Source organism: Zonotrichia albicollis, chromosome 4, assembly GCF_047830755.1.
Source record: "Zonotrichia albicollis isolate bZonAlb1 chromosome 4, bZonAlb1.hap1, whole genome shotgun sequence".
Classification (NCBI taxonomy): domain Eukaryota; kingdom Metazoa; phylum Chordata; class Aves; order Passeriformes; family Passerellidae; genus Zonotrichia; species Zonotrichia albicollis.
The window spans coordinates 36,981,093-37,008,861 of record NC_133822.1 but is presented as its reverse complement, the minus strand read 5'-3'; the positions used below and the strand labels follow the sequence as shown (position 1 = coordinate 37,008,861).

Here is a 27,769-nt window from a genome sequence, read left to right as displayed (position 1 = left end):
CCAAAACTTGATCATGTGGAGTGCTCAGAATGTTTATTGTTGAGGGGGCTGCTCTTTGCTACAAAAGGAAAAGCGGATGCACACCAGAGATGTGTGCATTTCTTCCCAGCTCTAATACTGCACAAAAGGGGGTCAATATTCTAACATCTATTACAGGTTCAGATTTCAGGTGTAACTCTGTGCTCTTCTTTTTTTCAGGAATTATTTTTTCCATTTCCTTACAACTATTGCAAGTAAAAATATCTGTGTGCAATATAAGCAGGAGTGCAAGTACAACATGTTGTGGATTTCATATGGGATTAAAATTCCCATCTGTTCTGTAACTCTTTTCAATCTACTTGTTTTCTAGTTTTAAAATGAATTATGCTCATAATTGCTTCCTGAGATTTTCAGAGGTAAAAATAAAGGATGACTTTTTAAAATTAATATCTTCTATCATTTCTGACAAGGAATGCTTTTGAAATAATCATTTTGATAAGGCTGCACTCCAATAATTTTGTTTTGTGTAGACCAAAAGAAATCTAACTGGAAACAGCCTTTCCACCTCCACAGCCCCTGGTTCTGTGAGCCCAGCCCAGGGGAAGGGGCTGCCTCTGCTCACTGAGTGCTCCATCCTCCCTCGCAGGGCTGGGGGCTGGCAAGGGAGCAGTTCCCAGGGCATTCCCACCCACTTGCAGCCTCTCCTCCTGTAAGATTTGTGTCTTGGCTTGGCTGTGCTGCTCTCTGAATGGCACAACCCTTAGACCAGGTATTTGCTACTTGAAGTCTCAATTTTTCCATTTACCATCTAACCTCGACCAGTTCTCATCACTGTAAATATTACGTCAAGGTGTGTGTAACACCAAATATTTTTCCCTACCTGCACTGAATTCTTTCTCCCACAACAGTAATTATTTTAAAATGTAGTATTTTCTATTTAGAATGGAAATAGAAGCCTACAGGAAAGTAACAGTGCGATGATTTGTCTTGGGTGTCAGGAAATTATATTCTGTGGCCATTAAAAAAAAAAGAAATTCAGGTTTGAAAGCAGATATTGGTTTACTTCATTGCTAAAAATGAAACAAATATTTAAAAACCCAAACAAACAAAAAAACTCCCCACTTCAACACAACCCTTCAAAAACCCCCAAAACACCAGGAAGTAGCAACAAATTTCTACAGACAGTCTGTGATTTGTTCAGGTTTTGGTCCAGGTGTATGGCATCTATTTTTCATTTCTGATTCACTGTTCAGTCAGTTCACTCTAGAATACAGATATTTGTTTGCCCAGCTGCTGTATTTCATTTTGCAGAAATTAGTAGAGAGGGTGTTTTCTTTTTTAAAAATGATGATTAATAAATAGAAATTTTACTGCAGGAATGGTCATCTGGAGAAGTAATACGTTCTTCCAGGAGTGAAATAATTTTAATATTCTAATAAAAATAAAATAGAGGAAATTTTTTGTAACTGGTTGTTTTGTCCATCAGTGTTCGTTTTTTGCTGGCTACTTCCTAAGCTACAATGTCACTCTGATCATCTAAGATATAAAAAAATTGCAGATATAAAAAAAATATTTTTACAAAAATGTTTGTGTTACAAAGTGTAAACATTCCCCTTATTTCAGATGCTGTGAATCAGGAGGTATTTTTAAGGTAATCATGGAGGGTAGATTAAAAGACAACATGAAGGGCCTGTTTATAGATTACACATTCAAACACTTCTCAATATTGAGAATTGCTGGGATTGATGACTTTGCTTTGCACTGGGAAATGAGCAATTGGAGCCCCAGGGCACACGAGCTGATGAGTGTAAACTTTTTATAAAAATGGTGTCACAAACACTGAGCAATCTGAAATTGGCGAGCCAGGAGCAGAATGAAGATGGAGCAAGGAACCAATTCCAACAATGAGATAACTTCAGAAGGAGTCCAGCCCAGTGACCAAAACAATCAATGAGACATGCAGGGCCCAGCACCAAGAGTTGGGTTATTGTATTTGGGGGTGGGATGGTGGCACAGACACAATCTGGGCTGCAATCTGCTGCAGGGGGCTCCTGTGTGGGGACACCCAGCTCTGTCTGCTCTGCACACTGCATAAAGGAACTTTGCACTCGCTGAGCTGGAAACTCATCTGCAAAAGGAGTCCAGGGCAGGAGAATTGTTGGAGGGGTTTCTGCTTTGTTCCCCCATGGTTTGGTGGCAGCAGCAGCAGCCCCAGCTCCAGCAGGGTGCTGCATTTGAGCAGAGCCTCTCACCCTGCTGGGGGATCCCACCGGGGTCGGGCCTTTGGGGCACAAAGGGAACTGCTCTGAAGGAAATCGGAAAGGACAGGAAAGAAAGGGAATTATGGAAGAACAAGCTGTCATGTGATTTTATACTCACACTATTCGCATTAGTGCTTTTGAGGTTTCATCCTCTTGTGGCATGAAATTCTTAAGATTTGGGTTTTTGCTGAGCTTAAATCCTACTATCTTAACCTTTGGTGACAAGAAACAAAAATATTTTCCATGGTACTAGTTCTTGGTCAGTTTGGAGACTTTGTTCTCAGCACCGTTAGAATAATTAGTTATGCTACAATCAGACCTGATGACAATTGCTTTTTTCACATGATAGGCCCCAATATTGCCTTGTCATTCCTACTGAAATTGAAAGAAGCAATCAGCAACATTTTGCTTTCTGTTTAGTGAAGAGTTTCCTAGGCCTAGAAACAATTTCACACACTGAAACCATTTATGAAAAAATCCTCAGAATTTCTGTGGTGGCTCCCAATGCAGTGTGCAACGTGGAGCACACAAACACAGGAAAAGGAAAACAAACACTCAGAGCTGGGCAGCCACAGGCATCCCCGAGCTGCTGCTTCAATCGGGCAGCAGGGCTGTGCCAGGGCAGCTCTGCTCTGAACTGGGGCTTTCACAAGGCTGATTATCTACAGAATGGCCACTGACAAACTCTTCTGATGGCCAGCTTCAACTGCGACAACAGGAGCACTTCTTTGTGCTTTTCTGGTGCTCCAGGATGGCTTGGAAAAGCCTAGAGTGGAATATACAATGGTTTATTAATATTTTCAGGTATTAGGCATACACAGGCACTCAGAATAAGCAACCTGTGCTTCAGAGTTTGCACTAAAGCCCTTGGAGAGATTGCAAAACCCCATTTCAAGCTGATAAAGAAGAGTTTGGAGAATGCCTCTTCCCACTGGATATCTGAAAACCAGTCTGAGAAATCCCCATAACCCTTCAAACTGAAATTAACATTTATTAGGTAATCGGTAACAGATTTTTGAGACCTGATGTCTCTCTCATTACCTACCCTACCAAAGAATAGGGAAGTCAGTACTAGAAAGGTAACTTTTGTCATTCCGTGGTCCCTGTATGAATTATGTTCAAAGTTCACAGTATATAATTCAGGATTATTGAGATCCAGTTAGGAAGTGATAATGGCTTTGATCTGCATCCATGGCGGCACGTAATTACCCTGGGATGAGAGGGAGGCACTGAGAACGCCTGTGCTTTGAGCCTCATTAGCGGCTGTGTGATGAGACCTGGGAGGTGACAAAGTCAGCCCAGAGTGTCGAGTTTCTTAGTATTTCGTACTTTTATAACAATTAGTGACAGATTAATGCAGAAAAAGGCAGATAAGTTAAAAAAACCAAAACAATCTTCCCGTGTTTACTTCCTTGAAAGGAGAGCCCAAAGCAGTCGCGGGAAGAAGCTGAGCAAGCTACTGTAAAAAAAAAAAAAAAAAAAAAAAAAAAAAAAAAGACATGAACAGAGAGATTATAAGGACAACTGGTGAAGATAAAGGAGTTTAGTAAGTGCTTCTGAGTTATATTGATCAATATCGGGCTATTTACAAGAGCTTACCGCCGTATAAATTCCTTTCTAGTACAGTGCGCTGTTCTCATCTCTCGCTTCTGTGACAAAAATAACTGCACCCCCCAAAAACTGCAGAGGCTGAGCACCATCGTGTGGCCGATCCGACAGCAGCAATGCTGTGCATGGATGAGTATCCATGGATAATTTCGATTCCCTCCCGGCTAGATAAAACCAGTAAGATTACTATCCTTCAGCTTACAACAGACATAAAAGGGAAACTTGCAACAGTAAGGTGATATTGAAAGTTGTGAAAAACATAGGTTAATGAGATCACCTAAAAAAAAAAAAAAAAGCAGCAAAAAAAAAAAAAAAAAACAAACCCAAAACAAAACACAAGAGGAAAAAAAAAAGAGAAAAAAAAAATCATGAGCGATTTAAAACTGCCTTTACAGACATATTGTAGCTTGGGAAGTTTACAGTAAACCCGATAGAAGCATCTTATCAAAAAAACCCTCAAGTAGTGCCCAAAACCCAATATCCTTAAAAACCAAACCAAGAAAAAAAAAAAAAAAAAAAAAAAGAAAAAATCCCCAACCTTTTAAACACAGATTCCACACTAAGTGAGATTTAAGTGTTCCTTATTTGAATGTTCAGCTCTTTTAAGAAAAAAGTGGGTGGCTCTTAAAAGAGCCTTTGGGTTAAAATTGACGATCGGAGGCGCCTTACTTGGAGCTGGTGTACTTGGTGACGGCCTTGGTGCCCTCGGACACGGCGTGCTTGGCCAGCTCGCCGGGCAGCAGCAGGCGCACGGCCGTCTGGATCTCCCGCGAGGTGATGGTGGAGCGCTTGTTGTAGTGCGCCAGGCGCGAGGCCTCGCCCGCGATGCGCTCGAAGATGTCGTTGACGAAGGAGTTCATGATGCCCATGGCCTTGGACGAGATGCCCGTGTCGGGGTGCACCTGCTTCAGCACCTTGTACACGTAGATGGAGTAGCTCTCCTTGCGGCTCTTCTTGCGCTTCTTGTCGCCCTTCTTCTGCGTCTTGGTCACCGCCTTCTTGGAGCCCTTCTTGGGCGCGGGGGCGGACTTGGCCGGCTCGGGCATTTCGGCAGCAGCAGCCGCAGCTCCTCACAACAGCAACTCACTCAGCGACAGCGCTCAGCAGCAACGGTACCCCCTCGGCAGCCGCCTTTATAGCAGCTCCGCCGACACCGCCGCTTCGGCATTGGCTGTCTGTCAGCTCGGAGCCCTGCGCTGAGATTCGCCATTGGCCAGATTTGGATTCGCTCTTCCATTGGCTGCGGAAGCAACTCCTCTCTCGCAGCCAATCGCAGGAGGCGCTGTCGATCCGCCCGGGTTGTATATAAGGCAGGCGGTGAGGCGGGCTCGAAGTTCTTCCAGCTCTCCCAGTTGTGTCGCTGTCACCGCTGCGGAGTTGCTGCCGGGAAGATGTCGGGTCGCGGGAAGCAGGGCGGCAAGGCGCGGGCCAAGGCCAAGTCGCGCTCGTCGCGGGCCGGGCTGCAGTTCCCCGTGGGCCGCGTGCACCGGCTGCTGCGCAAGGGCAACTACGCGGAGCGCGTGGGCGCGGGCGCGCCGGTGTACCTGGCGGCCGTGCTGGAGTACCTGACGGCCGAGATCCTGGAGCTGGCGGGCAACGCGGCCCGCGACAACAAGAAGACGCGCATCATCCCCCGTCACCTGCAGCTCGCCATCCGCAACGACGAAGAGCTCAACAAGCTGCTGGGCAAGGTGACGATCGCGCAGGGCGGCGTGCTGCCCAACATCCAGGCCGTGCTGCTGCCCAAGAAGACCGACAGCCACAAGGTGAAAGCGAAGTGAGCACTGATCAAAGGTTGCCAAGTTTAACCAAGAGAAACCCAAAGGCTCTTTTAAGAGCCACCAACTTTCTCATAAAAGAGTTAAATTGCTTTTAAGCATTGAAAAACTGACCGAGTGTAACTAATTTGATTAACGCCCCTTCATTGATCATCCCTCAGTTGTATATGGGTTTAAACAGAAACTACCCCCACTTGGCATTGAAATTGCCGTCTAAATGCCAGCAAAATCCCGGAAGTATCACAAATGCTTTTTCTTAGGCTGCCAGGTTCATCAACTCTACTATCTCAATATTATAAAAAATTACACGAAGTGTTATCTAAGTTCTTTTTATAATTTCAGCTCTTTTTAAGAAAATGTGGGGGGCTCTTAAAAGAGCCGTTGGGTTTAAATGTGGTGCAAGACTTCTTCAGTGAAGGGCTTACTTTTTCTTCGGTGCTGCCTTCTTTGCCTTGGCCACTTTTGCCTTTGCAGCTTTTGGCTTGGCTGCTTTGGGCTTCACCGCTTTCGCCTTAGCCGGGCTCTTGGCTGCTGCCGCCGCTTTTTTGGGCTTGGCAGCCTTTGTCGCCTTCTTGGGGCTCTTAGCCGCTTTCTTGGCTGCAGGCTTCTTGGCTTTCTTGGGGCTCTTCGCTGTCACCACTTTCTTGGGCTTCTTAGCGGCGCTAGCGGGCTTCTTCGCCGCCGGCTTCTTGGGCTTGGCTGCCGAAGCTTTCTTTTTCGGGGCTTTTTCCTTCACTTCCCCGGGTTTCTTGTTGAGGCGGAAGGAGCCGGAGGCGCCGGTGCCCTTGGTCTGCACCAGGGTCCCCTTGCTGACGAGGCTCTTGAGCCCCAGCTTGATGCGGCTGTTGTTCTTCTCCACATCGTAGCCGCCGGCGGCCAGCGCCTTCTTGAGCGCGGCGAGCGAGAGCCCCTTGCGCTCCTTGGAGGCGGACACGGCCTTGGTGATCAGCTCGGTGACGCTGGGCCCCGTGGGCTTGCGGGCTTTGGAGCCGCTCGCCGCCTTCTTCGGCTTCTTGGCGGCGGCCTTGGCGGCGGGGGCCTTGGCCGGGGCGGCGGGCGCGCTCTCTGCGGCGGGGGCTGGGGCGCTCTCGGCCATGGCAGCGCTGCGAACACCGCGGCTCCGGCGGCGCCTCCTTTTATAGCAGCGCGGCGGGCGCTGATTGGTGGACTCGCGAACCGGCCCCGCCCGCACCCCGCCCCAGTCTCTCCCGCCGTCCGCGCTGTGTTTCTCGCCTCCCAAAAAATTGCTTTTTCCTCAAAAATAACGGAGCGCGGCACCCCCTTTCTTGGCGTTCTTGCTGGGAAGCGAGAGCATTTTTGTCTTGCGGCCTTTCTTTCAGGCGGGACTTGAGGTGAGTTTTAGGCAGCTCAGTAATCCCCGAGTTTGGGGATTGCGCTCAGAGCTGGAGCGTAAGATTTTTATTTCTCCTTTTGAATTAAAACTTTGCTTCTGGCACCACTGCCTCAGTGACATCGGATACTTTTTCTGAGAGCGTTTTTCATCGAGGTGCTGCAAAAAGGGTGTAATCTCGAGACCTTTTTTTAGCGTAAATTAGCTTTGAATCGATGCAAGAACACAAGGTGGTCACTCCGCTCTGTATCTGGGTTATGAGTTGTTTTCCATAACACGACTTCATCTCTTCAAAATAATTAAACCTTTGGACACAGTGCCCTATTTAGCTCTAGTAGGACTTGTTAAAAAGTAAAAAAGACAATTTTCACCAGAAGCATTAACCTGAAAAGCAGCTCCCTTAAATAATAATCTATCTTTAAAATCCCAGAATACTTATACATACATATATATACATTCATATAGTAGCTTCTCTGTCCCCTGGGTTTTCTGCTCTTTTGCATTATTATTTTAATGAACTGTATTCCTGTTTTTATCAGAAATGCTCATTTTCATGATGCACAGTAAATAAACCTATTCATTTGTAAGTTCTTATTTTAAGGTGATGTTTATTTTTCTGCTTACTTATACATTATAATTCAGGAATTTTGTCAGCCACAATCACCAGTTTTACAAAAAGAAAAACAAATAAAATTAAAATACAACATACATGTCTTCAGTATGAAAAATCATATGTAAAGCTGCAGGCATTTCTGTAACAAAATGATGTAATTCAAGTGATTTAAGCAAACAATGTTCTCCTGACAACTGCTGAGAGAAGCAATAGTGTGGCCTTTTCCAATGTATGACTATGGGATAAATTGAATATATATGAAAAAATGATTTTTCTTGAGATGAGTTGGATAGCAGCTGGATAATCATGTTTGAACATTTGTGGTGCACTGTGGGAACATTGGAAACCCAGGTGATTTTTTCAAATCATTGTAAATGCAGTTATTTGACTTCTTTCACTTTATCTTTTGATAATAAAATATCATAGACTGTCTTCTAAAGTTCTGATGATGGTGGGGTCAGTTTTATGAACTTGTCAGTTGTGCTTGGTTATCTTGGCTGGGGTGCACTGGAGGACTGTCAGAAGGTGTGGTGGCATTTCAGAGAGGCAGCAGAAAAACATAATGTGAGAGAGGATAAAAACAAGATTATGTGCCTTTGGTTTTGTCCTGATGTATATTTCATGGTAGTTTCACCTGCAGAACCCACTGTGAATTTTAGCTTGTGAGATACATTGGCACAGAAATTTATCTCTTGGGAAGGATCCACATCACTGGGGGGGGGAATTTCTAGGTGATAATTCTGCAGCATACAACTTTCCTTCAAATTCTGTATTTTAACTCATTCTAATAACCCAAGTGACTAGCTCCTTTACCTTTAAATTGTTTTTACCTTTGCAAATGCATTTTCCTGGGTTTAGGCTAGGCCTCTATCCTACTTCCAAGCACCTGATGTAGCAGCACATTCCTGGAACATTCTATGTGCTTTCCTGAAAGTTACTTTTCCTGGCCCTCCAAAATTTTGACCACCTCTGTGGACTTTTAAAATTTTGTTTTTCACAATAATAGACAGTTTTAGGCTAAGCAAAGAAGGAAATGGAAAGAGATCTTGCAAAGGTTTTCAGCTGGAGGAGGGAAGGAGAAATAAGTTTAATTCCTTTAATTAATGGGTGAAATGAATTTAAAAAAATAATTCCTTCAAATATTATGATGTATTCAGTAGTAACAAAATGACATCTGTCTTCTAGTTTCCCCTTAAAATAAACTGTCAAGCTCACAGACCATTTATTAAATACCTGTTGGCCCTGGGCTGGTTGGTTGGAAGATCAGGAGCAGGGATTTCCTTGATCCTTCTGGTTACAGAATACTTTTTAAATACAGTGGACAAAGATATTTGGAAGTCGTGGACCAGGGAGAAGCTTCCTGCTCCTTCTGAACACAAAACAAGTGGACTGGCACCTTCTACAGCAGGTGTGAGGCCCTGGAGGTAGAGGGTCAGGTGATGAGGTGAGCCCTTCTGGGGCACAGGGCCCCCGAAACAGCACCATCTGTGCCCCACATCAAGGCCTTCTCCGTTCTGAGGAAAGGAAAGGTGATTTTAATCAGGCACTCCCTTCTGCAGGGAGCCAGGGCCTGATGTATGGCCAGGCTGGCTCTCACATGTCAGGCAGAAAGGGTCACAGGGCCTGGGGAACATCAGGCTGTCACTGCTGGGGTTCTGCAGGGCTCCATCCTCACCCAGTTCTCTTCAACATCTCCCTTAGGGCTCAAGGAATGGTAAGTTTGCCATGACACTAAACTGGGAGGAGCTGCCAACTCCCTCCAGTGCAGAGAGGCCCTGCAGAGAATCCTTCACAAATTAGAGAAGGGCAATCCTGAACAATATGAAGTTTAACAAGGGCAAGTGCTGGAACCTGCACCTGAGACAGGGAAATCTTGGTTGTGTGTACAGACTGGGGAACGAGGCACTGGAAAGCAGTGCCATGGAAAGGGACCTGAGGGTCCTGGTTGATAGCAAGCTGAACATGAGCCAGCAGTGCCCTGGCAGCCAGGAGAGCCAGCTCTGTCCTGGGGGACATCAGGGACAGCATCACCAGCTGGGCAAGGGAGGGGATTGTCCCCTCTGCTCTGCACTGGGGCAGACTCACCTCCAGTGCTGTGTGCAGTCTGGGTGTCGCTATAAAAAAGACATGAAGTGATTAGAGAGCATCTGCAGGAGGGCCACAGGGATGGTGAGGGGTCTGGAGGGGGACCATAGGAGGAGCAGCTGAGGTCACTTGGCCTGTTCAGCCTGTGGGGGAGACTGAGGGGAGGCCTCACTGCCATCTGCAGCTTCCTCATGAGGGGAAGTGGAGAGGCAGGTACTGATTTCTTCACTCCTGTGACCAATGACAGGACTCAAGGAAATGGCATGGAGCTGAGTCAGGGGAGGTTGAGGTTGGATATCAGGAAGCAGCTTTTCACCCAGAGGGTTATTGGGCACTGGAACAGCTCCTCAGGAAAGTGGCCACAGCACCAGCCTGATAGAGCCTCAGGAAGTGTTTGGACAACACTCTCAGCACATTGTGTGACTCTTGGGGTGTCCAGTGCAGGGCCAGCAGTTGGGCTTTATGGTGCTGATGGATCCCATCCAACTCAGCTTATTCTATAATGCTATGATTCTATGAAATTTTTCCAAAGTTCAGTCAAAAATTCAAGAATTCATTTTTCTCCTACTCTGGTATGGATAAGTGCTTTCAGGAAGGTCCTTCCTATGAGCCCTTGTGATTTGGTGCACTACAGAATCACAGCATCATTTGTGTTTGAAGGGTCCTTCCCAGATTATCTAGACCAACATCATTGTCATGGGCAAGGACACCTCTCACTAAACCAGGTTGCTCAAACACTTGTCCTACATGGCTTGGAAATCTTCCAATTAAGGCATCAACCATTTCTCTTGTCCCACCACCTTCATAATGAAAAATTTTATCCTGGGAACCTACTTAAATCTGACTTCTTTCACTTTTAAAACCTTGCCCCTTGCCCTGCCACTACAGGCCCTGGTGGAAAGTCTTTCTCTGCCTTTCTTTTAAATGCTCTTCATATGTCAAAAGGCCGCACTGAGATTTGTGGGATTCACATTCTCTGAGCCTGAGAGAAGCAAAGAAAAGAATAATTGAAACAATTCTTATCTCATTTGCTGCACCTGTGTTGTACCAAAGTAGAATGCAATATGGAGATTGTTTATCCAGAGTGATGGGGTTTTGTTTCCTTGGCCTGTCAGGATCAAACACGTGTGCAGAGTGTTGGTCAGCAGTCAGTCATGAGATTCTGGGCAGTAGAGGGCAGTCGGGTGCTTGTGCAGATTCAGTTTAGATGTAATGTAATATAGCGTAATATAATATAGAATAATATAGTATAATAAAGAAATTAATTAGCCTTCTGATATCAATGGAGTCAGAACATCATTTCTCCTCATTGTCAGGGTTGCCCTGTTTTCTGACAAAGGTCTGCCCAGAGCCTTGTCTTCTCCAGGCCTAACAACCACTGCTCTCCCAGCCTTTTTTCACAGGAGAGGGGTTTTAGCTCCCTGATCATTACCATGACCCTCCTGTGGACCTTCTCCAAGTCCTTCTCGTTCTGGGGACCCCAGAGGTAGATGCAGAGTCCCAGGTGAGGTCTCATTAGAGTGGAGTGAATGAGGAGAATCACCTCCCTCAACTTCCTAGCTGTGCTTTCTTTTTCATGCAGCCCAGGGTACCACTGGCTTTCTGAGCACTGAATGCACATTGCCACCTCATATCCAAATTTTCATCCGCCCTCATCTCTGAGTCTTTCTGTGCAGGGTGCTTGCAATCAGTTCACCCTGCAGTCTGTCCTGGTGTTTGGAGTGGCCCTGGCCTGGTGCAGGGCCGTGCATTTGACATTGCTGAGCTCCACGAGGTTCACGTGGGTCACTCCTTGAGCCTGCCAAGGTCCCTGTGCAGGGTGTCCCTTCCCTCCAGGGAATCAGTGGCCCCACTGAGCCTGGTGGCACCCAAAAACTGGCTGAGGTGCACTCCATCCCACTCTGTTATTGGTGAAAATATTGCACAGCATCTGAATTGCAACTATATCTGCTAATTCCCTGAAGAGCCTGGGATGAACCCCCTTAGGGGCCATGGATTTCTGCTTATTCACATTCCTCAGACTGTCTTGAACCTGATATTTTCTTTCATCAGAGGAGGGACTTGGTTCCCCTGCTCTATGCCTTGATATTGACAGAATAAGGAGATGGGAAAGAGACACTACCAGTGAAAACTGAGGCAAAAATTTTGTGGGGTGCCTCAGTATTCTCTATGCCGGCAGTCACGAAATCTCCTTTCTTTTTTATTGGGGGGCCCATTTTATTTAGTCCTCCTTTTCTGGCCAGTGTACCTACAGAAGCCCTTGTTATTCTTCACGTCCCTTGCCACATTTAGTTACAGATGTACTTTAGCTTTACTGATTCCTTCCCTACACATCTGGTCAGCACTCTATATCCTTCCCAGGGTGTGCCTCTGCTCCCACTGCCTGTGCATTTATTCTTGCACTTCACTTTGACCAGAAGGTTTTTACTCAGCCATATTTCTACCTTCCTAGCTTGCTTTCTTGCCTGTGGGAATCAATGCACCTGCTCCATGGGACAAACGTCCTTAAATAAATTTCAGGCTTGATTAACCTTCTCCTTGATCCCTGAGGGCAGTTTTCAAGGGGTTTCCCTATCCCATTTTCTTCAGCAACTGAATGTTTGCTAAATTGAATATCTTGTCTCTGTGCTTTGCCTGACTCATATCCCCCAAATCTGTTATGGGTTCTGGGCTCAGGCAGCAGCCCAGGTTGCAGCTATTCCTGACCTCCTCAATTAGCTAATGTTTGTTGGCAAGAGCAGGTCAAGTAATGCTTCTTCTCTGGTTGGACTTTCTTTCACCTGATAAAAATTTATCTTCAACATGCTCTAGGAGTCTCCTGGATAGTAATCCAGGCTTTCTGTGCCATGTTTCCAGCAGATGTCAGGTTGGCTGATGTGTGCCAACAGGAGCCTGTGGTTATGATGGCACCTGCAGTTGGTGCTGCAGGTTGGAGAAAGAAGCTTCATCAGCATCCTCCTTCCTTTGTTTGGGTGATAAATACTGACAGTGAGGTTTCCTTTTTTGGCTTGGCCTCTAGTTTTGTACCCAGAAGCTCTCAGCTGTTAGTCCTGGTTTTCTAACACAGTTCTTTGCAAACAATCCACTTTTTTTGTTTTCACATAGAAGACAACCTGCCCCCACCCTTCCTTCTGACCCTTCTGAACAGTTTGTAGCCATCCATTTCAGCCCTTCAGTCCTGCAATGGATCTCCCTGAGTGAGCTGTGGCTGTGACTGACTCTCAGTGTTTGCTCAGGAGGAAACATGGGGACATCCATACCTCAGGTGCAGCTGGAGGCAGGAGAGCAGCCTGTCTGTGCTTACCCCAAACGGGGTGACCAGGTCATGCACAAAGCCTGTGGCTGAAAAACCCAACAGTACCTTTGTTTTTCACCTGGGGCTGCCTAAGTCTGCACAGTAACTTCAGTGTTCTCTCAAGCTCTTCCTGGTGCTTGTGCTACTTCTCATATGTTGTGCAGATAAATTCATTCTGACTTTTGGGTGCTTCTGGTACAAGAATACCCCCCATAACTAAAATCACAGAGTTACTCATGGCAACTCAAACCTGCCCTTGATGTAACTGCAGACTTTGTGTGATTTGAAAGACATCTTTTGTCCATTCATGATGGTTTTTATTTTAAAACTGATTTATCATGATATTCTAAACCATAATACATTGTCACATGAGTAAGAAAACTTCATGTCTCAATAGGGAAGAACTTATCATTACATACTGTTCAGTTTACAGCAAAGGACTCCTGCCCATGAGAAAAGTTTTTTGTATTCATAGGGATTTAAAGGCCAGATAGAACACCAATCTCTTAAAATAAAAAAAAAAATCTGTGGATAGAGTTTTGGAAGGCATTAGGCAGGAAATTTAGGTTGGGTTTTTTTTATTACCTTCTTACAAAAAATACTCAGATTTTTTCAAGTTTAATTTTTTTTTCAAAGCAAGAGAAAAATAGTTCCTTGATCATTCCACACCACAAAGTTTTTGATAAATCTGAGCTCAGTTAAAGAAAAATTTCAGGAATCAGTTCAGACCAATCAATCAATCAATCAATCAGTTGAATTGCTATGATTCTTTTTAATTTTTAATGCACATGGTGAGTGGGGCAGGGACTGTGACAGTGACTGGGCACAGCCACACCATCGGGGGTCACTGAGCAAGTCTGCTGGGGTGGGTTGGTGTGAGCTGGAGCCAGGGGAGGCAGAGACCCACAGGCACAACGTGGAAGGTAAAACCTGAGACTGAATGCAGCCCCAAAGTCAAGGGGTTAAAACCAGCAGGAGTGGTGCAAAGTTTCAAGTTTGAGAAAACTTGAAAAACAAATTACCTTCAAGTCTGGCAAAGGAAAAGGGAGAAAGAATGTCCAACCAACAAGAAGTATGTTTTCCTTGTGGCCACAGAGTCCTCTTGGATGCAGAAGTACAAGCAGAACTGCAATGGAAACTGCCTGTACACTGTTACTGTCATGAATAAAGCAATTTTGCTCTGCACATCTGGCCCAGGTTCAGATTTTCCATCATGTGGAATTGGCAAGGGGACCAACTTTCCTTCCAAATGTCATTCTGTGTTCAGGGAATCAGTAGTTCCATAAATCAGAAAGCACAGAAAGGGCTGGGAGAGGAACAGACTGGTCAAATATCTCTGCGGGCTGCTTCTGCGGGAAATAAAGTATTTTACGAAAACAAAAGGGGGTTAAAGTCCCTGTCTGAAATGTGCAAATGTTTTAAAATCCCTGTCTGAAATGTGCAAATGTTTCTCTTTGTTTCCTATTTCCTTGATATCATGTGGGTACATCCACCCTGAGCAACGAGTTCAGCTTACTCATTCACAGCTCTTCGTAGAAATTTTTCTAGAAAGACATCAGACTAGCTGTGGGGGCTCATGTGGTTTTGTTCATTACAGACACAGTTTGATAAGCAACTCCCAAAGAAAAACTGATTTATGCTGCCTGGGTCAATTTTGAATTGGTTTTTAGAGTGTGATTTTTTTATTGTTGTGGTGGTGAGGTTTTGTTTGTTTATGGGGTTTTTTTGGGGGGGATTTTTTGTTTTTAGGCGGTTTTTTTTTTGCTGTTTGTGGGTATTTGTATGTTGAGGGGTCTTTTTGTTACTGATGTTTTTTGGTTTTTTGCTTTTGTTTTTAGCTGTGCCTTCTGGTAGTGATCCCAGCTGTTACTCGCTATCTTTTTTGATGGCACATAGCTTTATTCTCCATGCAAAATATCATATCCGTCAGTGCCTAATAGGGAGAAGATTGTAACAGGCAATGAGTGGCAGAGACATGACCATCTGCAAAAATCCATCAAGAGTTCAGGTTCTTTTCATCTCATAAAAACAAAAACAAAAATCCTGGGACCATGAGACTTTTTGAGATCATATGCAAGCAAAGTGTAAACCTGTTTGGTAAAATATTTGTTTATGTCGGTGATGGTTGCCATAGTTTTGAGAAGAGAAAACACTTCACACCATCACTGAGAAGAGGCATTTTCTCCACATCCCGTGCCAAGATATTTTCACCTTAAGAAACTGTATGAAGCCGTTCTTGGGAAGCTGAGGTATAACACAGAAGAACAAATAGCGATCATTGCTGTGTTGACAAAGCGAAGTGCGGCTTCACGGCCGAGTCTGTGCCCAGGTGCGGCACTGACAGAAGGGGTGGCATGGAATGAGTTCCTCGGCGGCACTCCGCCCCTTGCGAGGGCTGGCAGGAGGCTTTGGAATGCTGAAGGAACAGCGCCTGGGTGCCTGCGCTGACCCCTCCGTGCCTCGAGGAGGGACACGAACAACCCTGCGTGGTTCCTTCCCTCCCTCCTGTGCCCGAGGTTCCCCTTCCCTCCCTCCCGGGGCCGTGCGGGTCTCGGGGGCACCCACGGAGAGGAGATGGAGTGTGCCGGAGCAGCGTGGGGAGATGTACCCGGTGAAGGCAGGTGGTGAGCAAGCGGATTGACAGCCAGGGTCCTGCTGCCATTCGGCCCTGAGCCTGACCGCGGCAGGTTCCCCTAAACGATTTCTGTATTTGTGGCTATTTCCCGTATGTATTGTACTCCACGGATTTCGGCAGCGACAATGGAGAGACGGGGAGAATCTGAGGGGGAGTCCAATACTTCCACACATGGCATCTATTTCAGCATTTCCCACACTTAGAAAAGTTCCACGTACAATCACTTTCCACTCAACATCCAGATGAGACAGAGAGTTCGTACCAAGAGGAAAGGCAAGGTCAGGTTTGCTGTCAGCCCCGCGGCGCTCCCGCCCGGACTGGACGGGCTACCAGGGTGCAGCGGCTGGGGAAAGGAGCTGCTCCGGGACGCGAGCACAGCTGTGGCACTGTGTACAGCTCCTGTGCTTCCGCACAGACCTCGGAAGCCCTTTGAGTGTTAATTTGGGGTCAATAAGTGTGCCACTTCAAGGGCTGCCTGCAGAGATTCAAGAAACAGAAAATAATTAAAACCAATGTTTCTAGAATGCAATAGCCACTTGAGGCACACACAAATCCGTCAAGGGAGTGTGTGTTTAATTTACACTTCCGTGGCAAGGCCGGGCGCGGAGAGAAGCCCGGGGAGCGTCGGGGCGGAGCGGAACGAGCCGCGGCTTTAGGCACAGCGCTGTCAAAGAGCTCCTGATGGCCATGAGCACCTCCGCGAGCAGCTCCTCTCCCCTGCTGGGCCGGGGAGGGTCCCACCGCCGAGCGAGCTTCGGGCAGGAGGGCAGCGCCGTGCTCGGCAAACGGGAACACGGGAAAGTGGAAGGTTTTCAGCTCTCACTGCGCTGTCACAGCTTGTGCAAGTTTGACCGAAGAAACACGGAGTTAAACTGGTAAATTATGACCTCTTCTCTCCACAGCCCATTGCTTTATTTCAGTACTCTGCTTTGTTCAGCTTACACATCCTTCACTTTCTAAACGTTCCATAAAATGTTTACCATCACGCGATGTGCAAACATACACACAGTGTGCGTCTAGCTCTGTGATCCGGAAAAAGACAGCGCACCCCGAAAAACAGATTAGATTTACGCTCCCCGCCGGGGGCGCACACATTGACTGTCCCGCGTACGGCGCTGCCATCGCTCTGCGCCTCCCGAAACACGCCCCCTCTCCTCCCTATGGCACGGGCATCGTCCCGCTCCTTCCGCACACCCACACCGCTGGCCGCCGATTTACGCACATATCGCCTCGTTCCGAAGGAAAGCACATCGCTCTGAGATATTTTACAGACTACTCACTGCGCCCGACGATGCACGCAGCGCACGGCAGCCCCGTGTCTCTGAGTCGCCCTGCGCCGCCCCTCCCGCACACTCCCCACCCTCTGCCAAAACCACATCGCTCAGCGCCCTCAATCCGCGTTAGCCTCACACCCCGACACTCAGAGCCCTCCGCACCCCGACACACACATCGCCCTGCTCCCTACGAGGCACCGCCTGAGCCCAGCGAACACACAGATCATTCTGCAGCAGCTGTCAAATATTGTTTAGCGCCTGCTAGCGCATCCTTTCGGTCCGCTCTGACGGAGGAATCATTCTGATCTCCGACGGGCGGACACGGCTCTCTGCTGCTTCCCTATACAGCCATTGCTCCGCGCCACCAGACAAACACCCCACTCAGCGCCCGGCGGGCACGGATGCCTCCTCTGCAGGTGGCACAGGGATCGCTGTGCGCTCCAAAGGGCGAACACTCCGCTTTGCTCTTCCCGGCACCCCCGCGCTCCTCGGCGCCCGCGGAGGGCGCGCACATCGCCTCACTGCGCCCGCGGCGTCCCCGCCCCGCTGCGCCGCGCGAATAACGCGGCATTTTGGTAGCCAGGAAAACAGGATCTGGGGCGACGGCAACTACATCTCTGTACAGCCCACGAGAAGTCACAGAGCTCGACAACCCCGTCTCGGAAACGGCCTCACACCCGAAGGGAGCGTGCAGCCTGCAGGGGAAACAGCATCCCCCTCCGAGAACACCGAGGCTCTCACCAAATGCAACAGATCCAAGTGCCAGACCTCTTGAATCACATTTTCAATAAGAGAGCTGATGCTATGGTGATCTGTACTTTGCTGTCCTGTTCGGGTTTTTTTTCGGCAAAACTAAGGTAATGTTGTGAAAGCGTTGTAAATTGTAAGGAAAGTGGGACGTTCATTGTTTGTGGTAAAATGATGTGCCCTACATCCGCTTCAACGGAGAAGGGAACGTTCATAATTCGCTTGAAAAACCCTGGGAGCCCGCTTTTGGTACATGTACGGTTTGGGGGTGGCGAATTAGACAACCGAGTGCAGTCGGCGGCCCCAAAACTGCCTAAACAGATCTGTTCCTGACTGCTGGTACGAGGTGCTTCCTTCTTGAGCTACGCGAATGGATGACGGTGTGAATGAGGAGCATTTAAAGCACAGGCTGTTGCAGACGACCCTGTGCCCTTGTTTTTCAGTTCGTTTGCTTTTGAGCAAAAGGCTCCGAGATGAATGCCCTCCCTCCTTCCCTCCCATCAGTAAGTGTTCTCGTTCCCGAACTGCACAGTCCCCGCGTAGGTAACCCCGAGCACAGGGTCCCCAGCGTGGCTCTTTCTCGGCTTTCATTTGCCCCTCTCTCTCCCCGCCGTGTCCCCGCGCCCCGCACTCTCCGCAGCCGAGCGCGGACGGGGCTGCTGCGCGTGGGCAGAGCCGGGGTCGCGCCGCTGCCGCGCTCGGGCCGACCTGAGTGAGGACTGCGCGGAGCCTCCCGCGGGCGGGCCCGGCCGCCTCCCGCCGCTGATTGGTGCCGCTCGCGGCTCGAGACTCGAGCGCGCGCTACCCCGGGGCGCGCTCCCCGCATGGGACGCTGAGCTTCCAGCGGGCCGGGGCAGCGGCAGGGCCGGCAGAGCCCGGCGGGGCCGGGCAAGGCGGCTGCTGCCTGCGCCTTCGGCCTTGCTGCCGCGGCCCCGAACCGAAGGGCACTACTGAGCGGGAAGAAACCGCGAGCCCGCGGGGAATGGAGGCGGCTGCCAGCTGCAGCTTTAGCCAGCGGCCTTGAGACTGTGAACGAAAGCGAGCGGAGCGGATTTAGTAAAAACAGGGCGAGCCCGCGGGTCGGGGGGCGAGCCCGCCCTACCCCGCTCTCCGACGCTGCCGCCGCTGCCGTCCCAGCTGTGCCCCGCAAGCCCCTGCTGGAAGGGGGCGGGGGGGGCGGGGCGGGGCCAGGACGCGTTTCCCGCCCCGGAGGCGGGGCCTTTTCCCGGGCTCGCGAAAAGCGCCCAATGGCAGCCGGCCGCTGCCGCGCGAGCGGCCAATGGGCGCGGGCAGCGGGGGTATAAATAGCGGCGGCTGTGAGCCGCGGCCGCAGTGAGTGTTGTGAGCGGAGAAGCGGGTGGTCATGGCGCGCACGAAGCAGACGGCGCGGAAGTCGACGGGCGGCAAGGCGCCCCGCAAGCAGCTGGCCACCAAGGCTGCCCGCAAGAGCGCGCCGGCCACGGGCGGCGTCAAGAAGCCGCACCGCTACCGGCCCGGCACGGTGGCGCTGCGCGAGATCCGGCGCTACCAGAAGTCCACGGAGCTGCTGATCCGCAAGCTGCCCTTCCAGCGCCTGGTGCGCGAGATCGCGCAGGACTTCAAGACCGACCTGCGCTTCCAGAGCTCGGCCGTCATGGCGCTGCAGGAGGCCAGCGAGGCCTACCTGGTGGGGCTCTTCGAGGACACCAACCTGTGCGCCATCCACGCCAAGCGTGTCACCATCATGCCCAAGGACATCCAGCTGGCCCGCCGCATCCGCGGAGAGCGCGCCTGAGCTCCCTGCTGTAACCCACGCAGACCCAAAGGCTCTTTTAAGAGCCACCACAAAAACGCAATAAAAGAGCTGTTGCGCTTGTTTAAGCATCGTTTCAGGGGGTGTGGGGCGCTTTTCATTTATTAGGTCCTGGACCAAGCCCCTGTAGTATCAGTCACGTGGATGTGAACTCTTGTTCCACCATGAATGTACAGATCTGGTATTTCCTCCAGTCATGTAAGGGAAATCGCACAACTTAATCATGAATTTCAATGAGGTACACAATCCGTACAACTGAACCTCAGCAGTCTTCCTCACTCAATTTAATAAAGCGTTCACGTTCTGCAAAAGTGCCACAGCTCTTTTATTGTCTGTGTAGTGGCTCTTAAAAGAGCCTTTGGGTCTGCGTGGGTTACAGCAGGGAGCTCAGGCGCGCTCTCCGCGGATGCGGCGGGCCAGCTGGATGTCCTTGGGCATGATGGTGACACGCTTGGCGTGGATGGCGCACAGGTTGGTGTCCTCGAAGAGCCCCACCAGGTAGGCCTCGCTGGCCTCCTGCAGCGCCATGACGGCCGAGCTCTGGAAGCGCAGGTCGGTCTTGAAGTCCTGCGCGATCTCGCGCACCAGGCGCTGGAAGGGCAGCTTGCGGATCAGCAGCTCCGTGGACTTCTGGTAGCGCCGGATCTCGCGCAGCGCCACCGTGCCGGGCCGGTAGCGGTGCGGCTTCTTGACGCCGCCCGTGGCCGGCGCGCTCTTGCGGGCAGCCTTGGTGGCCAGCTGCTTGCGGGGCGCCTTGCCGCCCGTCGACTTCCGCGCCGTCTGCTTCGTGCGCGCCATGACCACCCGCTTCTCCGCTCACAACACTCACTGCGGCCGCGGCTCACAGCCGCCGCTATTTATACCCCGCTGCCCGCGCCCATTGGGCGCTTTTCGCGAGCCCGGGAAAAGGCCCCGCCTCCGGGGCGGGAAACGCGCCCTGGCCCCGTCCCGCCCGCTTCCAGCAGGGGCTTGTGGGGAACAGCTAGGAGGGCGGCGGCGGCGGCAGCGCCGGAGAGCGGGGCAGGGCGGGCTCGCCCTGTTTTTACTAAATCCGCTCCCCTCGCTTCCGTTCACAGTCTCAAGACCGCTGGCTAAAGCTGCAGCTGGCAGCCGCCTCCATTCCCCGCGGGCTCGCGGTTTCTCCCCGCTCAGTAGCGCCCTTCGGTTCGAAGGCCGAAGGCGCAGGCGGCAGCCGCCCTGCCCGGCCCCGCCGGGCTCTGCCGGCCCTGCCGCTGCCCCGGCCCGCTGGAAGCGCCGCGTCCCATGCGGGGAGCGCGCCCCGGGGCAGCGCGCGCTCGAGCCTCGAGCCGCGAGCGGCACCAATCAGCGGCGGGCGGGAGGGGCGGGCGCCGGCCGGGCCCGCCCGCGGGAGGCTCCGCGCAGTCCTCACTCAGGTCGGCCCGAGCGCGGCAGCGGCGCGGCCCCGGCTCTGCCCGCGCGCAGCAGCCCCGTCCGCGCTTGGCGGCGGAGAGTGCGGGGCGCGGGGACACGGCGGAGACAGAAAGGGAAAAATGAAAGCCGAGAAGGAGCCACGCTGGGGACCCTGTGCTCGGGGTTACCTGCGCGGGGACCGCGCAGGTCGGAGCGAGAACGCGTTCGGCTTTCCTTCCCCTCGTCACCTGGACAATGCACATTGCGGGGCAGGGGAGGGGGCATCCACCTCAGAGTACGTTTTCTAAATCAAAGGAACAAGGCACAAAAGCACCGGGTGGTCTGAAAGCACCTCTGTCAATGCTCCCGGTTCACACCATGTTACGTTAACGTAGATCAGCCGAGAAATTACCACGTACCAGCCGTCAGGAACATGCTTCGGCAGTTTTAATTGACAGACAACCGACAGCACATATTCATTTTTTCTAACCCACCTCCCCTACAGTGTACATACACCAAAACGGACTCCTAAGGCTTTTAAAAAGAAATATGAACGTCCTTGAGCCCGTTGAATCAGATGTAGGACATAGCCTAAGTTTACCGCAAATACTGTAAATCCTGCCTTCTTTTTAAGATACTTGAACACTGTAAATGCACATTTCCCCCTCAGCCCGCCACCGGAAAAAAAAAAAAAAAAAAAAAAACCCAAAACGGGACAGGTATGAACTCGCCACAGGATCAGCTCTTTTACTGAGAAGATGGGTGGCTCTTAAAAGAGCCTTTTGGGTTAAGCAGATTTTAGCCAAGCATTCACTTGGAGCTGGTGTACTTGGTGACAGCCTTGGTGCCCTCGGACACGGCGTGCTTGGCCAGCTCGCCGGGCAGCAGCAGGCGCACGGCCGTCTGGATCTCCCGCGAGGTGATGGTGGAGCGCTTGTTGTAGTGCGCCAGGCGCGAGGCCTCGCCCGCGATGCGCTCGAAGATGTCGTTGACGAAGGAGTTCATGATGCCCATGGCCTTGGACGAGATGCCCGTGTCGGGGTGCACCTGCTTCAGCACCTTGTACACGTAGATGGAGTAGCTTTCCTTGCGGCTCTTGCGCCGTTTCTTGTCGCCTTTTTTCTGCGTCTTGGTGACGGCTTTCTTGGAGCCCTTCTTGGGCGCGGGGGCGGACTTGGCCGGCTCGGGCATGGCAGCGAATCCTCTCGGCACAGCAGAGCCGACAATTTCTCGGACTGAGAACTCCGCGCGCCTCTGATCGCGCCGCTTTTATAGAGCGGTTATGCAAATTAGGGATTCCCGTAGACTAAGCTGTTATTGGCTGAGGCAAGTTTTTTCAGTGTAACAGCTCCGCCCTTCGTCGCCATTGGTCAAATCTGGATCCGCGTTCCTATTGGCTGTTTTAGGCACATCCCTGTTTTAGCCAATCGGAAATCGCGCCGTCCGCTAAAGAGGTATATAAGGCCGAGCTCGGAAGTTGCAATATTCGTAGTCAGTTACTGATATCGTTTGCTCAGCTGCAGCGATGTCGGGTCGCGGGAAGCAGGGCGGCAAGGCGCGGGCCAAGGCTAAGTCGCGCTCGTCGCGGGCCGGGCTGCAGTTCCCCGTGGGCCGCGTGCACCGGCTGCTGCGCAAGGGCAACTACGCGGAGCGCGTGGGCGCGGGCGCGCCGGTGTACCTGGCGGCCGTGTTGGAGTACCTGACGGCCGAGATCCTGGAGCTGGCGGGCAACGCGGCCCGCGACAACAAGAAGACGCGCATCATCCCCCGCCACCTGCAGCTCGCCATCCGCAACGACGAGGAGCTCAACAAGCTGCTGGGCAAGGTGACGATCGCGCAGGGCGGCGTGCTGCCCAACATCCAGGCCGTGCTGCTGCCCAAGAAGACCGACAGCCACAAGGCCAAAGCCAAGTGAGCAGAAAAGCTGCGAATTTAAATCAAGAGAAACCCAAAGGCTCTTTTAAGAGCCACCTACAAATTCAGAGAAAGAGCTTGAATTTCATTACCGAGGCGAAAGCCCGCGGGAAATTTTGAATAACCAGGGGCGTTAAGCAGTTATCTCTGACATTTTAACTGTCAGAGCCGGACGAGGCTCCGCGCCACAGGCCCGGCCCCGCTCTGGGGCGGCACTGATACGAGTTCCCGGAAGCAGCTCAGCCTTTCTGTAGCCAATACCTGCGCCTTATGGGCATTTTGAAAGCTACCAAGGAGCTAATACCCGCCTCCCCCACCCACCCCTACCTATTCAAGTGCCCCTTTAGCTGTTTCGGAATCAAACAGCACATTCACCAGCAGACTGCTGTTCCCCCACACCCCTCCCCAAAACGGCGGCAGCCACAGCATTCCTGCCCAAATGATGGTGGCTCTGAAAAGAGACGTTGGGTGTAAATGCGAAGCAAGCGTATTTCCACGTGGGGCTTACTTCTTGTGTGCTGCTTTTTTGCCTTGGCCGCTTTGGGCTTGACCGCTTTCGCCTTAGCAGGGGTCTTGGCTTCTGCCGCCGCTTTTTTGGGCTTGGCAGCCTTTGTTGCCTTCTTGGGGCTCTTAGCTGCTTTCTTGGCTGCAGGCTTAACTTTCTTGGGGCCGTTCTTTGCTGTCACCGCCTTCTTAGCGGCGCTGGCGGGCTTCTTCGCCGCCGGCTTCTTGGGCTTGGCCGCAGCTGCTCTCTTCTTGGGGGCTTTTTCCTTCACTTCCCCGGGTTTCTTGTTGAGGCGGAAGGAGCCGGAGGCGCCGGTGCCCTTGGTCTGCACCAGGGTCCCCTTGCTGACGAGGCTCTTGAGCCCCAGCTTGATGCGGCTGTTGTTCTTCTCCACATCGTAGCCGCCGGCGGCCAGCGCCTTCTTGAGCCCCTTGCGCTCCTTGGAGGCGGACACGGCCTTGGTGATCAGCTCGGTGACGCTGGGCCCCGCGGGCTTGCGGGCCTTGGAGCCGCTCGCCGCCTTCTTCTGCTTCTTGGCGGCGGCCTTGGCGGCGGGCCCGGGCGCTCTCGGCCATCGCGGTGTAACCGGGAGCATCGGGCAGGGCCGGCCCGGGCCCCCCCCCCGGTTATTGCAGCGCGGCCGGCGCTGGTCGGGCCCGCCCCGCCCGGTGCTCCGCGCTCCGCCTAGCGCTTCCTCGGGTGAAATAGAATGGCTTTTTCTATTTTATCTGTCACGAAATCGTCCTTTTTCTACATCTGTGAAACCATGGGAGCGGCTGTTTTTCGCCTGTTGATGTCTTGTCGCGAAAAGAGTTGGACTTGAGCAACATGGGGACAAGAAATCCCGAGTCCAGGAAACGGATCTCGAGAACGCAAAAGTTTTGTTTTTCTTTCTAAATTAGACGTTCTTCTTGAATTTAACGTGATGGAGAAAACTCAGCATCAATCTTCAGAGTGTCCTTTTTACCTTAGATAAGAAAGCAAACAGTTAGAGTCTCATTCTTCAAAACAAAATTGTTTCAAAGAGAGTGAGGTAGCACAGCTGTGCTGCCACTTCTCCTACTGGAGTTTATACCTCTGGCTACTGTGAAACACTGAGATTTAATTCTTTTCCAGATGTTCCGCACTTCTATACATGAAGTATGAGACACCACATACTTTATTCCCCTCTTTGAAACACTTTCCTGTTAAAGTAGCAAAAGGCTCTGAAATATCAGTGGAATAATTTGGGGGCTGAACACCAAAGATTAAAAAGTTTGCGTTGGACCACAGAGCTTCATGTAAGTCTCTGGTGCACAGAAACAGATCACACTCTAAACGGAGCACACAGTGCTAAATCTGTAACATTCGTTCATGTGATTCATTGACATGGAAAAAGAAATGGACAGATCTTGAGTCCACAAGAGATATCAGCGCACCATTCTATTCATATTTTGATCTAAAGCTGGAAAGAAAAAACACAATTTTTGCTCACTGCCCTTTTTCTGTGTTACAGATCATGCCACAGCAGTTTCTGTACATAAAAGCTTTGGCTGCAGCACAAAGTGAATCAAAGCTCTTTATGCAGGTTGTGGTCACTCCCCATTAGCATACATACGTTCTTACCAGCTACAACTTTGGGTATAGTTTTGTGTCTCTGTCAGGAGTTCCCAATTCCTTTACCTTGAAATTTAATGGCCATCAATAGTTTAGCAGGGCCAGATTGCTGCATTTATTTATACCTCACATAAACAAAATGCACTTGAATTGTTTAGGTATGATGCTGAGCAATTGTGATCAACTTCCCTTTTACAACAAGATAAAAAATCTGTGAGTGGAAAAATACCATCTTGCTCCTCTATTTCTTTCCGCTAAAGAACAGTAAAATAAACATCTTGAAAATTTTGGAAGACTCTTCATCTTCAATTAATTCACAAAACCTGATTCAAAAAAACCTCATACAGGCACTTTGACAATTTCTTGCATAATTATGGTAAAAAGGACTTTAGGAAAATAAACACATTTTTCTTGCATTTATGTTTTCTTTCTAACTCCTCCTTGCCATTGAGGTCCCCTAGGTGAGGAATTATGATGTTATGATGAGGCAGAGAGTGCAGTAAGATGGAAAATTCAGCAAATCTGGATCTGGGCTTTCAAACCATGTTGGAAGTGGGATGGTTTATAGAGTAAGGTTCACTGGAAATTTTATAAAGCCAAGAGAACTTGACTGTATGAAATTTTCTCCATGTAGTAGTAGGGAGCATAAAGAATTGAATAGTGAAATTGTCGATGTCCCCTAAAGTTTCCTGCAATCAGGTGGATGAATGTGTGTCTGCTCTGTCCCATCTAGGTCTGGTAGAATCCTTGATGTCCCTTAAAAACTAAATGTGCTACAGTGTCTGAGCAGGTTTTGTACTCACCAACTCTGCAATCACCAATGCAATACCTGTGTTGGGACAGAAGCCTTTCTGCCTCCCCCATTCTCTGCAAATCTTATTTTACAAGCGTAATAATGCATCACAATAGCACACTTCCCTCCAGCCTGTAATGTAATATTCCCAAGACTGTTTTCCTTTACACACACATCTGGCACACAGCTGTATGCCTAAATCCTGTATGGTGGTGCCAACCACAACACCAGCCATCTCCAGAGGAAAAGCTTCTCAGTATGTGCCACAGCAACACTGCCACACATCGTGGTAGTCCTCATCTCGCTCCACTTTTGTCTCCACCATTCTCTATCAAATGTTAAATTGAGCAACTTGAGGCTAAATTGTGTAATTGTTTTAGGGGCTCCTACTTGATTTTCCTCTTCTGTTTTTATTCCAATATTCCCTTTCCTTATTTGTACAAAGATTATATAATCTCATTACCATTTTATATACAAGCAGTCAAGTAATTTTTATTAGGGGAAGGATGCAGAAGTGTAAGAGAATAATCAAGCCCTACAAGGAGATAGGAATACAGCATCACCTCATACAGTAGTAAATACACAAAGACTGTGGGTCACCCTCCTCCTCCAAAACCTGCTGTTTCTTTTGTGATCAGCAGCACAAAAAACCTGAAGTTGTGCGCCAGAGATCATTACTCCAGTCATGGTCAAACTTAATTAAGATAGGGGTAGCAGCACATATTGCCCTGCAATGCAGACATGAAAAAGAACAGCTAGGAAGGATCCTTGCTAGGAGAGATTCTCCCTCCCTCTCATGCATTTACCATCACAATTACAGCCAGCCTTGCTGCCTCACCCTAGAAGAGGTGAAATCAGGAACAGCAGGATCTGAGTGGCATTCCAGGCTGTCTGGTCTCTGCATGCACTGTCAGTATGGACAGAGATCTCTGCTAGAGCAGCAAGAATCTGCCAGAAAATCCTACAAAACTATTTATTTTTTGCAGGTACTATCAATGTGAGCCAGCTTGGACTGCAAGAGATCAGATCTGAAAGCCCCTTAGACCCCTTCCCAGACAGCATGGAAAGTATAGATTATTTTAACCAGTAACAAATGCCTATTAACTTGTAAAAATATATAGTAATCCAAACCAAACTTAGTGCCTGCTAGCCAACTAAAAAAATTGCAAAATCGGGGTAGCTTTCCACTTATTGCATGTTCTTTTCAATCATTGCATGTCCCTTTTGTGATATTTGGCTCTAGGACACAAAGCCAAGTGGCCACCATAGATGTCATTAAAAGCCCTAGGAAAAGGACCTTACAAAGGCCCAGTGTACTCATACTGAGGATAATTCTTCAATTCTTCAACTCTTTTTCCTATTCCTCCCCTTCCTTATGACTTTTCCACATGAACACCTAACTGCACTGCATTTCACATTGCCATGGTTTTCCCAAACATGTAAAGCCCATCTCTGTTTCGGAGATATGAGAACTGAGAGTCATTCACAATTCTCAAAAATACAGTTGCTCAGATCCTCCAATTTTATTCTGATTCACGTTTTCTACCCTTCTCCTGCTGAGGCCCAGCTATAGATGTTAATTCTCAACATTTCCTGTCAGCAAAAAAAAAAAAAAAATAAAAAACCCCCAAAACCAAAACCTGTTCAAAATGTAGTGAATTTGTCTGCTTATTTTAACTTTTAATTTGCCACAAACCTGAGCTCCCTGCCATACACACACATGGGCAAGGCCAAGAATTCAGGTGCAGGTGGGATCAGGATGAGGCCTGGAGAGGGGCTCTGGGCTCAGCCCCAGCTCTGGGCATTGGATGCTCCCTGGGGCAGTGGGACCATGGCCAGGCAGGGCTGTGGGGAGCTTGAGCCTGGCCCTATTTCTGTGTTGTTGGCACAGGGGCTGATGTCTCCAGGGGGACTGGAATGGCCTCCTGGGACCAGAACAGGGTTGGGGAGCCCCAGGAGATGCTGGGCAGGGATGGCAGGGCTGGTGGTGCCCTGACAGTGCCCTCCTTGGGCAAGCAGGGACTGTAAAAGGCTCTCAGAGCCACTGGTTCAGCAGCTGTCTAGATCCAGACAACAGGGAGCACTTTTGGCCAAGTTGCATGCAGATGTTTGATTTCAGTCCTAGTGGAGACAGAAGCAGATTTCAGTTATAACAAAACTCTACTGCCACTT

The 27,769-nt window shown here is 49.8% G+C and overlaps 8 protein-coding genes across 9 annotated transcripts; 3 read left to right on the top strand and 5 right to left on the bottom strand.

Annotated features, from left to right (window-relative positions):
• Positions 1 to 1,069: 1,069 nt before the first annotated feature.
• On the bottom strand, positions 1,070 to 4,964 carry LOC141728807 (histone H2B 1/2/3/4/6-like). 2 transcript variants are annotated; one of them, XM_074539503.1, is made up of 2 exons: positions 4,518 to 4,963; positions 1,070 to 3,699 (listed from the first exon to the last, which is right to left on the bottom strand). In XM_074539503.1, the coding sequence occupies exons 1-2, from the start codon at positions 4,892 to 4,894 to the stop codon at positions 3,645 to 3,647; spliced, it is 432 nt and encodes a 143-aa protein (XP_074395604.1). In that variant the 5' UTR covers positions 4,895 to 4,963; the 3' UTR covers positions 1,070 to 3,644. The 2 variants fall into 2 exon arrangements, with proteins under 2 accessions (XP_074395604.1, XP_074395603.1); XM_074539502.1 differs by lacking the exon at positions 1,070 to 3,699 and adding an exon at positions 3,763 to 4,012 and having other exon boundaries at positions 4,518 to 4,964.
• Positions 4,965 to 5,193: 229 nt separating this feature from the next.
• Positions 5,194 to 8,036, top strand: LOC141728809 (histone H2A-IV-like). The gene has a single exon (XM_074539506.1). It carries the CDS (start codon positions 5,240 to 5,242, stop codon positions 5,627 to 5,629), a length of 390 nt encoding a protein of 129 aa, XP_074395607.1. The 5' UTR covers positions 5,194 to 5,239; the 3' UTR covers positions 5,630 to 8,036.
• LOC141728806 (histone H1.01-like) lies at positions 6,048 to 6,746 on the bottom strand. Its single transcript, XM_074539501.1, has one exon. The coding sequence runs from the start codon at positions 6,720 to 6,722 to the stop codon at positions 6,048 to 6,050; it is 675 nt and encodes a 224-aa protein (XP_074395602.1). The 5' UTR covers positions 6,723 to 6,746.
• Positions 8,037 to 18,966: 10,930 nt separating the features above from the next.
• On the top strand, positions 18,967 to 19,638 carry LOC141728803 (histone H3). The gene has a single exon (XM_074539499.1). It carries the CDS (start codon positions 18,990 to 18,992, stop codon positions 19,398 to 19,400), a length of 411 nt encoding a protein of 136 aa, XP_074395600.1. The 5' UTR covers positions 18,967 to 18,989; the 3' UTR covers positions 19,401 to 19,638.
• A 17-nt stretch (positions 19,639 to 19,655) lies between these two features.
• Positions 19,656 to 20,243, bottom strand: LOC141728802 (histone H3). Its single transcript, XM_074539498.1, has one exon. The coding sequence runs from the start codon at positions 20,214 to 20,216 to the stop codon at positions 19,806 to 19,808; it is 411 nt and encodes a 136-aa protein (XP_074395599.1). The 5' UTR covers positions 20,217 to 20,243; the 3' UTR covers positions 19,656 to 19,805.
• Positions 20,244 to 21,226: 983 nt separating this feature from the next.
• LOC141728804 (histone H2B 5) lies at positions 21,227 to 22,048 on the bottom strand. Its single transcript, XM_074539500.1, has one exon. The coding sequence runs from the start codon at positions 21,978 to 21,980 to the stop codon at positions 21,600 to 21,602; it is 381 nt and encodes a 126-aa protein (XP_074395601.1). The 5' UTR covers positions 21,981 to 22,048; the 3' UTR covers positions 21,227 to 21,599.
• A 242-nt stretch (positions 22,049 to 22,290) lies between these two features.
• Positions 22,291 to 22,704, top strand: LOC102071592 (histone H2A-IV). Its single transcript, XM_005488757.4, has one exon. The coding sequence runs from the start codon at positions 22,315 to 22,317 to the stop codon at positions 22,702 to 22,704; it is 390 nt and encodes a 129-aa protein (XP_005488814.2). The 5' UTR covers positions 22,291 to 22,314.
• A 332-nt stretch (positions 22,705 to 23,036) lies between these two features.
• On the bottom strand, positions 23,037 to 23,939 carry LOC102071409 (histone H1.5-like). The gene has a single exon (XM_026794580.2). The coding sequence runs from the start codon at positions 23,801 to 23,803 to the stop codon at positions 23,075 to 23,077; it is 729 nt and encodes a 242-aa protein (XP_026650381.2). The 5' UTR covers positions 23,804 to 23,939; the 3' UTR covers positions 23,037 to 23,074.
• Between the last annotated feature and the right edge of the window lie 3,830 nt (positions 23,940 to 27,769).

What these genes read in the sequence shown, in the direction of transcription:
- LOC141728807 (XM_074539502.1), bottom strand. Translation starts at nt 4,894, where the DNA reads ATGCCCGAGCCGGCCAAGTCCGCCCCCGCGCCCAAGAAGGGCTCCAAG. An exon ending in ACCAAGTACACCAGCTCCAA is followed by an intron (nt 4,013 to 4,517) that starts GTAAGGCGCCTC and finishes GGTTTTATCTAG; the next exon opens with CCGGGAGGGAATCGAAATTA.
- LOC141728809 (XM_074539506.1), top strand. Translation starts at nt 5,240, where the DNA reads ATGTCGGGTCGCGGGAAGCAGGGCGGCAAGGCGCGGGCCAAGGCCAAG.
- LOC141728806 (XM_074539501.1), bottom strand. Translation starts at nt 6,722, where the DNA reads ATGGCCGAGAGCGCCCCAGCCCCCGCCGCAGAGAGCGCGCCCGCCGCC.
- LOC141728803 (XM_074539499.1), top strand. Translation starts at nt 18,990, where the DNA reads ATGGCGCGCACGAAGCAGACGGCGCGGAAGTCGACGGGCGGCAAGGCG.
- LOC141728802 (XM_074539498.1), bottom strand. Translation starts at nt 20,216, where the DNA reads ATGGCGCGCACGAAGCAGACGGCGCGGAAGTCGACGGGCGGCAAGGCG.
- LOC141728804 (XM_074539500.1), bottom strand. Translation starts at nt 21,980, where the DNA reads ATGCCCGAGCCGGCCAAGTCCGCCCCCGCGCCCAAGAAGGGCTCCAAG.
- LOC102071592 (XM_005488757.4), top strand. Translation starts at nt 22,315, where the DNA reads ATGTCGGGTCGCGGGAAGCAGGGCGGCAAGGCGCGGGCCAAGGCTAAG.
- LOC102071409 (XM_026794580.2), bottom strand. Translation starts at nt 23,803, where the DNA reads ATGCTCCCGGTTACACCGCGATGGCCGAGAGCGCCCGGGCCCGCCGCC.